The sequence below is a fragment of the Melospiza melodia genome, chromosome 2 (assembly GCF_035770615.1).
Source record: "Melospiza melodia melodia isolate bMelMel2 chromosome 2, bMelMel2.pri, whole genome shotgun sequence".
Taxonomy (NCBI): domain Eukaryota; kingdom Metazoa; phylum Chordata; class Aves; order Passeriformes; family Passerellidae; genus Melospiza; species Melospiza melodia.
Genome location: NC_086195.1, coordinates 14,384,351 through 14,395,376, shown reverse-complemented (window position 1 = coordinate 14,395,376; position 11,026 = coordinate 14,384,351). Strand labels below are relative to the sequence as shown.

General features: G+C 43.4%; 1 protein-coding gene across 1 annotated transcript; it reads left to right on the top strand.

Annotated features, from left to right (window-relative positions):
* Window positions 1-455: 455 nt before the first annotated feature.
* PRDX4 (peroxiredoxin 4) lies at window positions 456-8,500 on the top strand. Its single transcript, XM_063182448.1, has 7 exons — window positions 456-747; window positions 2,489-2,606; window positions 3,561-3,677; window positions 4,222-4,344; window positions 4,956-5,086; window positions 6,796-6,830; window positions 8,377-8,500. Exons 1-7 carry the CDS (start codon window positions 456-458, stop codon window positions 8,425-8,427), a joined length of 867 nt encoding a protein of 288 aa, XP_063038518.1. The 3' UTR covers window positions 8,428-8,500.
* Window positions 8,501-11,026: the final 2,526 nt, after the last annotated feature.

Genomic DNA, 11,026 nt, shown 5'->3' with positions numbered 1-11,026 from the left:
TGCCTTGCCCACAGAACCCGCGCTGCCACAGATAAGCGATGATAGCAGATGGGGAACCTCTCACAATCAGTTTCCTTCTGCGATCACTCGGATACGTGCCCGTTCTCTCAGCACACACACGCGTTCTTTCCCGTTTCTCTACACACGTACATCGTTCCCCGTTTCCCCCGCGGCGGGAGGATGAGCCCGCAGCCCCGCCGGATCTGCCCGCGCTCAGCGCCCGCCCCAGGGCTGGGCAGGGCCCGGGGCGGCTCTGCTGGGATGGGGCTCCCGTGGCAAGATGGGGTTCCTGTGCCGGGATGGAGTTCCCGTGCCGAACCCGGAGTGGCCGTGATCTGCCCCGGGGTGGCGGTGCTGTGCCCCGGGCAGCTGTGCAGAGCTCCGGGCCGGCACAGCCCCAGCCCCGCGGGCCCCCTCCCTGAGCCCCGGCCCGGCCATGCGGCGGGAGTGTGGCCATGTGCGGGCCAAGCTCCTCCCCGCCGCCGCCGCCCCTCGCCGCGCCGCGGGGACGTGCAGTGGCTCGGCGGGCCATGGAGGCGGGCGGCGGGGCCGGGGCCCGGTGCCCCGCGCTGCTGCTGCTCCTGCTGGCGGCGGCGCTGGGAGGCGAGGCGGAGGCGGAGGAGCCGCGGCCGGCGCGGCAGCGCGGGGACGAGCAGTGCCATTACTACGCGGGCGGGCAGGTGTACCCGGGGGAGGCGGCCCGGCTGCCGGTCTCCGACCACTCGCTGCACCTCAGCCAGGCCAAGAGTAGGTGCCGGGCGCGGCGGGGCTGCGGGGAGCGCCGGGGCTGGGGCTGGGGCGGGGATGTGCCCGCCGTGCGCTCGGGGCTGCGGGGCGGCGGCGGCAGCGCCACGTCAGGCGGAGCGCGGGGGCTCCCGGGCCCTTCCCGTCCCCAGCCCGCCCTGGCTGCGGCCTCCGGGCGGCCTCGGCGGGCAGGGGAGAGGGGAGAATGGAGAACGGGGAGCGCGGAGCGGCTCCTTCCAGAGCTGCATCCCCAGCGCCGCCGTCTCAGGGGCGTCCAGCGAAGTCCGCGGTTCCAGAAATGGCGAACGAGTTGAGGGGAGCGCTTCGGGGGATCCACAGGAATGTTCTGTGCTCACACTGCGATCTGAAACAATGAACGGGCGCCCCTCGTAGCGCGCTGCCTTCGGCGCTGCCTTTGTGCCTGTGCTCTGATGCGCTTTCCGTGCTTTAGGTGACAGGCGTGGGGACAAACACCGCAAATGGCATCGCTGGGAGATGTTCAGGGACACTGCTCAAAGTCCCGTCCTGCAGGACACAGAGTACAGAGAGACCACACAGATATTATCTGCAATTTGAAATCCTTTCCCATTACTGAACTAGGGCATATGTTCTGTTTTAAACATTTGCAAGCAGATGCTCCCAAAAAAAAAAAAAAAAAAGGGAAAAGCAGCCAAGATATTTGTAACCGATACTGTTTGGGTTGTTCTCCCTTTGCAATGTAAGTTATTACAGACTGATGTTTATAACTGCAAAAACAGCTACCTTAATTTAGAAAGGGGTCAAGATATGCAGTATTTTGTTTAATATCTTTTCCTTCTCCCTCCTAATCTGAAGGTCGTTGTTATGCATCCTTGCTGACCATATTCTGCAGCTGGGGGTCAGCCTAAGAAAGGAGAACCACCAAACAATTCAGGCATCATCCAGATAATATTTAGGATTCCATATATTTTTCTCTGAAGCTTTTCCCTAATTTGCTGGAGCTGTATGTCAATGTCCTTGACATGGCAAGTGTATTCAGACCACCTTGTAATCCAGCATACCCTATCCTTTGCCTCAGAATTCACAGTGGTATGAAAATAGAACCTGGCAGATTAATTTTTAATATTTTAAATTCAAGGTTAATCCCATCTGATAGGAATAGTAAATATATTTCATGCTTTTCAACTGGATTTTTTTTTAAACACAGCTATCTTCAAGTTAAAACTTGCTTAGGAGTTGTAATTTAATAAACATATGCTACATTTTTAGGCATTTATCTTTAACCATGTTATGGCATGTATTTTTTGTGGGCCAGAATTCCAGACAGGTTTCCATGGTTAAAAAGTAGCACAGTGGTGAGTTTGAACTATCTTGTGCTTGTGGTTCCCAACATATATTTTTAGCAGAACAATGAGAGTACCTGCAGTATTAAAGAGCTTTCCCCTTCAGTCTAGCAGGTGCCCTGAGCTGGCAGTGCACACAGGGTTTGTTCAGTCAGTCCAGATAAGGTTTGTGTGGCCTTGATTATCAGTGATCAACAGGGCTCATGTGTGAGCACAAGTTGGTCAAATTATTTACTTTGTGTGTGTACTAAAGCCTTCATTTCTTCATCATTCTGTACCCCCCTGTTTAGAAAGCAGTTTCATCTTGGAACTGTGCTGCAGGTTGTTTTTCAAGCAAAAGGAAGAACAGCTGTCCTTGGGCAGCTTGGTTTGAACACAGGTGTTATATTCTGACTTCTAATTCAACATTCTTTGCATTTCAGTCTCCAAGCCAGCACCTTACTGGGAGGGAACAGCAGTCATTAATGGAGAGTTTAAAGAGCTGAAGCTAACAGATTATGAAGGAAAATATCTTGTCTTCTTCTTCTATCCTCTTGACTTGTAAGTAAGAGCACTGCAAGCATACCACTGAGTGCAGCTACACTAGATTCATAATTCATTAATTCTTCTCTTTTTTTGAGGTCTTGTATTTTTTGTTTGGTAAGAATTCAGGAGAGAAGAAAGGAGTGACAGAAGAAGATATATTCTTTGCATTTGTTTTCTCATTTCATTGGTAAAAATGCAACAGTCTTTGTCCTAGTAACTGTGTCCACTAATTTGTGTCTCCACATAAAACAAACAACTTTGTAGTTACCCAGTTGGGCAGTTTATGTTCTGTTTCATGCTGTAAATCAGAGCTGCAAGTAGAAGAGAGCATCCTTTCTAGAGTGTATATGATATATCCAAGAGGTGGCATTTTCCCTTTAAGCTCATCCCATAACATCCTATGAGCACTTGGCGTTAACCTCCTTTATTTAGAATACAGTAACTTCACTGACTGAGTGAAAACATCTCTGCTTTTTAAAGGACAATCCCATTCTTTTCCACAAAATGAAGATAAGATGACAGAGATGCATAACTACTTTTAATAGTATATCATCATTAGCTTTACTACTTTAGTTCTTCTGTAATAGAAGAAGTTGAAGACAAATTGGTTAAAAGTTGTAGATTTGCACAGTAACAACAAATTACAGTATGATCCTCTGAAAAAAATGGCTTATAGTGCTTAAATTCAGCCACATTTGTAAAGTCTAAAAGAAAGTAACTGTACAAGCTCTGAATCCAGATTGTAAAACAACCATAGATTTATAGTCTTCAGAAATAATCCATTTGTAACAAAGCTGGAGTCTGAGGGTAGAGGATTTGTCAGGCAGCAATTTGGTTAAATACTCGAAAGAGCAATAAACATAAGCAAAAGCTGAAATAATTTATGATAAATACACAATTTTAAGTTAGGCAGAGAATTTACTGGCTTTCTCATAAAATTCTAACTTTATCTTGTCTTCAATCTTCTAGTACATTTGTCTGTCCAACTGAGATAATTGCCTTCAGTGACCGAATTGAAGAATTCAGAGCAATAAATACTGAAGTAGTAGCATGTTCTGTGGACTCAAAATTCACTCACTTAGCCTGGTATGTATCTTTCCCTTGTCTTTCACTAAACATTATTCATAGTTCCAACTTAGCAAAAGAACAGTACTCCTCAGATTTTTAGCCTGTGGAGGTAAATCATAATGTGTGAAAGTGAGATGCTGTTGACACAAATATTTAAAGTAAATTTTAATCCTAGTGTGTGAAAGTACCTTTATTTTTCAAGCTTGTTTAATGTGTATTGCAATATGTTGTGTCTCAGTCCAAAAAATACTACTAATACAAAAAAAAAGTATTAAGGAAACTGTCAGTAAATGCTTCATTTGTCCCAGTTCATGAGCACATTGGCATAAAGCAAATGCAACTGATAAGAAAAAGGTCATCATTAACAGATGTGGCCAAAACTGCAAAAGATGTACTGAACATTTTGTTCAGGCCACAAATACTGTTATTCCCCTTTGTGTGCAGAACAGAAAAAATGTCACTTGCACTAAATCCTTCTGTCCATACTGATGTAGTTTGTGATTCCTGATTGTGTAGGGAATATAAATATGAGAAATACATCTCTATTTCCTTTCCTTCAAAGGATTAATACTCCTCGTAAACAAGGAGGACTTGGACCAATGAAGATTCCTCTTCTTTCTGACCTGACACACCAGATTTCAAAGGATTATGGAGTGTATCTGGAAGATCAAGGACATACACTCAGGTATTTCACTGGGTTGCAGTTTGGTTGGGTTTTTGCTGGGGTAATACTTCCTGCTTTATATTTAAAGAAGCATTTGAAATTTTTCTTTAAAGCAGCTTTTACTTGGGGATCCATGACAAGTAGCAAATATTGAAGAACACAAAAAATGTAGTCGTAATGAGTCAGAAGAGGGGTCAAGGTTAATATCCTGTTTAACAGCAGGCATCAGTATCTACCTAGGGCAGGGGAAATGTGCAGGATTCCCCAGAACTGCAGTTGCTCAGGGACCTCCCAAGTGCAGGTGGAGTCAAGACTAAGGTTACCTGAAGAGATACATTTGCCCAAAACTGAATAGTTTCTTTTGAGATGCCCTAGCATCTGCAGTATGCCCTGGCAGGGCCTGTCAGAGCTTAGTTCTGTGTCAGTTCTGCAAAGAAGTTTGGTTTTTTTTTTGTTTTAACTGGAGCTCAGCTTAAGTCCTCTGATACTCAGGTAAAGAATAGTACGTTACTGGTGGTATTACATGGTGTTTGCAAAGATCAAATTCCTTCCATCCAGCAGACATAAAACACTGCATGAAAACACCACTATTATTAATTCTGTTTCCTAACACACAATGTTTTTACCCACAGAGGCCTTTTCATTATTGACAATAAGAGAATCCTTCGACAGATCACAATGAATGACCTTCCTGTTGGGAGATCAGTGGATGAAACACTTCGTTTAGTGCAAGCATTCCAGTACACAGACAAACATGGAGAAGGTGCTCTTTTAACTATTGCCATATTGAAGATTGCTTTACTTAGCCTGGAAGCTGTATTAGGTTTTTGGAGGAAAGATGCTCAGTAGCATTAAGGACTGGCCTCAAACAGTGACTGAAGTGGTTTGATTGCCCTGCTGGATTCTGTGGTCCCAAGTCCTTAGGTTGTTTCTAGAATAGTAATTTACATTTTGCTTCACATCCATAAGAATGAGAGCATAAAGCATTTCTCTACTCTGAATTTTGGCATGAGGCACCATGTGTCACAAGCATAAATTTGTACAAAATATGAGGCTGTGAAGAATGAGGTCAAATATTTCAGTACATTTTTGCATACTAAAATAATGGAGATGCAGGCCATCCTTTTCCTGTGCCGTTCAGTGAGGATACCAACAACTAATTTTCAACTAATTGAGAATGTGATAACTAATTGAGAGTGTTTCATGTCAAGATACATGGTGATACTGTGGAAATTATAGCACCATTACCTTGTGTGTAAGTGCTGTGTGATCATCTTTCCCCAACAAAGAAATTTTACTATCTCCAGATCATCATGAGGCACTTGGTGCCATGATCTAGTTGAGGTGTTAGAACATGGGTTGGATTCTATGATCTTAAAGGTCTCTTCCAACCTAGAAATTCTGTGATTCTGTGATTACTTTGTATCAAGAATTCTTATTCCTCCAGTTCAAGCACAGGGTGAACTTTTTGACACTTCTTGACATAACTTATTTGAAGATTTGTTTAGATATGAATACACATTTAGCAACTTAACTTCCGGTTCAACTCAATGTCTCCAAGCATTTGAAAGTACTTTTTTATGAAGGTACAAATCATTATCCTGCTGTGCTGTACAGACTTGAAAAAATAGATGTTGATAATTAGGCTATGCACATCTGACTAAGGAAATTTCCCCACATTTAGTGCAAAGCCAGCTTACAGAATGTTGATTTGCAGTTTCCAGAATACCACTTTTTTTCCCAGATTTTACATGTATTGAGGAGTTGAGGGAGGCCTCTGTAGACACCTCATTGGTTTCTTTGCACAGAGTCACAGTTTTCTACTAGCATGTGGGGCATTTTATCTGCCAGCCTGTCTTAAAGCAGTGTAATATGACATAACTGCTTGGGCTGAAGCCTCAGAGGGAGAGCTCTGAATAGATGAGAGCTTTACTCCAGAATATGCAGCTGTTCAGGTGAACAGCATCCCAGGGCTCCCAGCCACACTGGTAAGCACATGCTGCAATCCCTTTGCTCCTAAGCAAGGTTACAAATAAAATTAGTGTCTTGTGAAATCTTTGAACTGATCTCTTTACTAAAAAATGCTCCTAGTTTTGGTTTTAAAGAAAGAAAGGTACGTCTCTATGTAGCCACCTAAATTTTATTGCAAAACTTCTGTTTTACTAGAATAGGTGTTCATTCTCAGATACTGCATTGCCTGTACTTGTGTAGAAGGACACAAGAATTAAACTAAGGCACAGGCATCCATCCAGAGATCTGCAGTTTTCAGGTAACTGAGTGGTGGGTGGTGTCAGGTGTAAACTGCTCAGTCACCATCCCATGTGTAAAGAAAACTGCACATTTAATAGTTTCAGATATTGACATGTGACACTTCATGGTGTTTTACTTTAAGGTCAGAAAGAGAATATTAAGGACACAAAAGTCTGTGTGTGTAAAAATTCTTGAGCTAACTTTGTCTTTTTTTTTTTTCAGTTTGCCCTGCTGGTTGGAAACCTGGCAGTGAAACAGTAAGTCACTGTTTATATTAACATGCATGTAGTACTAACAAGCACTCAGTTATCATTTCTACTAGAGCCAAATCCAAAATCTCAGCAACTTCCAGTGAGAAGGTATGAGTAATGTCACATTATTAAACTTACACCATTTGGATTACTATTGATTTCATTAGGGGATTGTTTCCCTCACACTAGACATCTCCCAGTTGTTTCAAACTCCTGGTGTGTGAACAAAATTCACTGGACCAGCAGTGAGTTTGTGATCAAGAACTTTTTCCTCTTAACACCTGATGAGGGAAAGTTCAAAACTCTTGAGTTTGTTGTATCTTCTTGGTTATTTGTCCATATAAATTCTTGGTGGTTCTTACTGCACATCCTGGACACTACCTAAAAAAAGAAGTTCCCAGGCTGCTGTGGTGTGTGCCAGAGCCAGTGCCACTGTCAGCACTCCAGCAGGGAGCAGTGCTTTGCTGTGCAATTCCCCTCCCTGCTTTGCTACTCCTGGGCTCCATGGGACTGGAGGCAGAGGAGCCAGAGTTCACATAAACACTCACTGAACTTGTTTGTGTTCCCTGGCCCAGAGCAAGCCTCAGCAGAATAATGAAACTTTCATCAGAGGTCTGAGCTGCCTCACTCAGATGAGATCACTGGCGCTTACTTGAGCATGTGGCTTCCTTCTGAACCATCTGGTGATGACAGAGCACTGTTGTTAAAGAGCTGGCTCAACAAAAACCAGGTCCCAGCAGCCTCTAAGCAGAGTTAGTGAGCGTTGTACTTGATTACTTGATGTTAAACCATGTTTCTTTGCTGGATAGGAAAGTTTCCTAGGATGACTTGAGGCTGGGAGTCAATTTTTTCAAGCTAGCAAAGGAGTATCATGAGGGAAGCTGGATATTTAAGACTGTAAAATGAAAGAGGGTGGGCTGGCCCAGCATTTGTATTTTGGCACAGAAAAGTTCTACCCTCCATAACTAGGATCACCACATAACATGACATGGATATATTTTCTAACAAACAGTCTGACAATGCTGATGCTAACAGCTCCAACACTGCCAATTTAGTAATGTAAAGCAGTATTTAAGCATTCTCCACCTCCTCTGTGCAAAAGATGCAGACAATAGCAGAGTAGTTGAAAAAGCCTTTCTCAAAGATGTAGTCATGCCTTCTAAATGTGTTTGATTTAATTAGATCAAACCAGAGGAAGCCATGAGAGTGTGGTGGCCAAGGGAAGAACTGTAAGTAAATTCTGAGCCTCTAGATTACAGATACTAATTTACCAAAATATCTTGCTTTTGGGGCAAGCTGTCAAAATTCTTCCTTTAGTAGGCTGCACTCTCTCATGCCTCAATTGGTTGAATCTCTCTGCTAATGCTGCTAGGTACCTTTAGAGATGGATAGTAATCTAGCACCAAATCAACTGATAAATTACTCTTCAGTGTTGCAAGTGAGTTGGCAGTAGCATCTTACTGTGAAATACTGTGCTTTTCTGGCTTTACAGTTTGCTATGTTTTCATGGCTTTGGTTTTTGACTAACATTTTCATTTTCTTTCTTGCACAGATAATTCCAGATCCAGCTGGAAAACTGAAGTATTTTGATAAACTAAACTGAGGCTCACTTCTGTTGAATTCAATAGGTCATATTCAACTTGATTTTTGCCAATAAAATTTCATTAATTTTGGTACTTTTGTGAGTTTGATGAATATGTAACAGCAGTAAAACATTAAAGGGCTCATTGTTTAAACAGAAGTCTAACCTGTGTGAAGCACAGGTATCTCATTAGTTATCAGAGAATATTCTTATGAAATACATGTTTTCTCTTTAGGTTTTATTTAAATTCTCAGTCTTGCCCAAATCCACTTTGCATCTTGGGCTTAGATTTATTACTTTTGCTATTAATGGATTATTTAATTTCTGCAAAAATCTTGTGTGTTTGGTCACATTCTAGAAATTACAGCTAGAAAAGAGCCACTTGGTTATGGTACATTAGTCTGTAGTCCAGTGGCAATAGCTGCTAACTTAAAAGCCAGGAATAAGTTACAGTTGCTGAATTAAATTTCCAGTCTGTGTAAAGCTTGAAAACATTTTTCAGCTACTAAGAACATACCCTACACTATATAAATCAGTACATCTGCACTGAAAAAACCACACCTCTACCAGTTCATGTGATTCAAGGGCTGAACCAGTAAATTTTTCTATGCTTAAATTTTGTAGTGTATTTGCTGATGAGATTGATTCTGTTTCACATTTTCTGAGTTTTGGCCCTGTCCCTGTACTGTTAACAGGATGTGGGGGACAGTGTCGTGTGCCAATCTACTCCTTAACTGTGGCTCCTAGTTTTAAGGGAGTAGTTATAGTCTTCCCTGAGATAAGTACTGATGTGTGATCATCAGAAACTCTTGTGGCTGATGAACAAGAATTTCTTCTTTCAAGTGAAAAGAACATATCCATGTAAGACATACTTGTGTGCACTTGAGAACCCTTTCCTGAGGATGTCATCTTGCTTCTTCCCACTTCTTCCTGTTTCTGACACAGTATTCTAAATTCTGTGCAACTGGAAAAACAGCAACAGAAATGTGTGACCCTTTGCACCCGGGTCATCCTTGAAAAGTCAACAGGCACCTTCCATCTCCAATCTGCACCACTACTTTATTACTCTTGGTTGGATCCCACCTGCCTGAGAACTCACTTCCCTTCCCTCACCAGACCATACAATTCCCTGCCCTATACACAGACTCTTCACTGCAGTTCTGCAAAATGCAAATGCAAACAGGCCAGGTTTGCATTTGCCCTGTGAAGTTACAGGATTTCGTGGACTTGGGTGAGTACTGAGCAGCTCTCTCGGTTGGTCACTGCAGACACAGAGCAGGAACAGCTGCTTCACTTCAGCTCTCATACAAATAACACCCGTGCAATGCCATGGGCAGAGGGAACCACAGCAGGGCAAGCAGAGCTTCCCTGAGCCTCAGCCTCCCTGTTCCTGTGAGGTCTGGGGAAGGGAGTCCCTCCCATCCAGAGGGTAACAGAGGCAGAACGGGATCAATGCCAAACCCCAAAGGCTCCTGCTGTGCTGCTTCATCCTGTGATAGCAAAGACCAGAGGGCAGCATGTAGAGAGAGGTGCTTTCTCACATGACTACAATGTAAATCACATTGAATTTTACTCTGGATTCTGTTTACATCAACCCTGAAGCACCAAGAACACCATACAGAATGTTCAAATAACTCCAAGCCACTGCAGCATGAGAAATGCAGGCCCAGCTATCCCATGAACATTCAGCAGCAGCCCAAGGCACAAAATGAACACAGTGCTTGTGCCCCCTTTAGAGCTGGTGCCCTGGTACTGAGAGGCCTCGCCCCTCTCCAGCCAGCTGGCTCAGTCACACCTAATGCTGTCCCAGCTGCAGGAACCTCTGGCACTGAGCCAGCCAGTAACACTGATAAAGACAGAGATGAGTTATCAGCCACGTGTTGAACATGCTCCACCCAGCTCATGGCTCCTGGCAGAGCCCAGTGAGCAGTTACAGCAACACAGCCACAGGGTGTATCTCTGTAGCAGTCAGCACATGTCAAAAGCTGTACACAGCCTGAGTCAAGAACAGAAAGTTGTGCTGAGAACACTTAGTGACTGAAGAAAACTGGGGCCATCTGCATGCTTTGACCATTGCAAGTTTAAGTCACAGCAGTGTAGCTGAGTAAACTTTCAAGGTTTTTATAAATGCACATTTACAGTTAAAACATGTGGTAAGGGATGGCATTGGGTTGTTTTTTGGTTTTTTTAATGCAGTTCAATGGGGATAAAAAGTATTAGGGAAATAGGGAAGTAGTCCTTAAGCAAAGATTTGAGTTGCCATATGACTGTACATATTTGAAATTAACAAATGACAGAGCACTCTGTCATTTGTACTTCCAGTACTCCAAGTGATGTTTCAAACAGTGCAAAACTGAAATTTCATACATCTCTGCTTTCCCAAACCCCAGGATACATTCAGGGGCCTCTCTTGGAAGTGCATAAAATGCAGATGCCATTGTGAGCTTGTCTTTTACAGAAAAAGCAAAAATGTTCCTGCAAGGCAAGTAATGACTAATAATGAGAGACAGTCTTCAACTTCCTCTGCCTATTTTGGGCAAACATCCCACACCCTTCTACTGCCCCCTCAGCTGTTAAGCTATGTATGGTGGTGAGGTCTGCAGATGAAAGCCACCTCTCC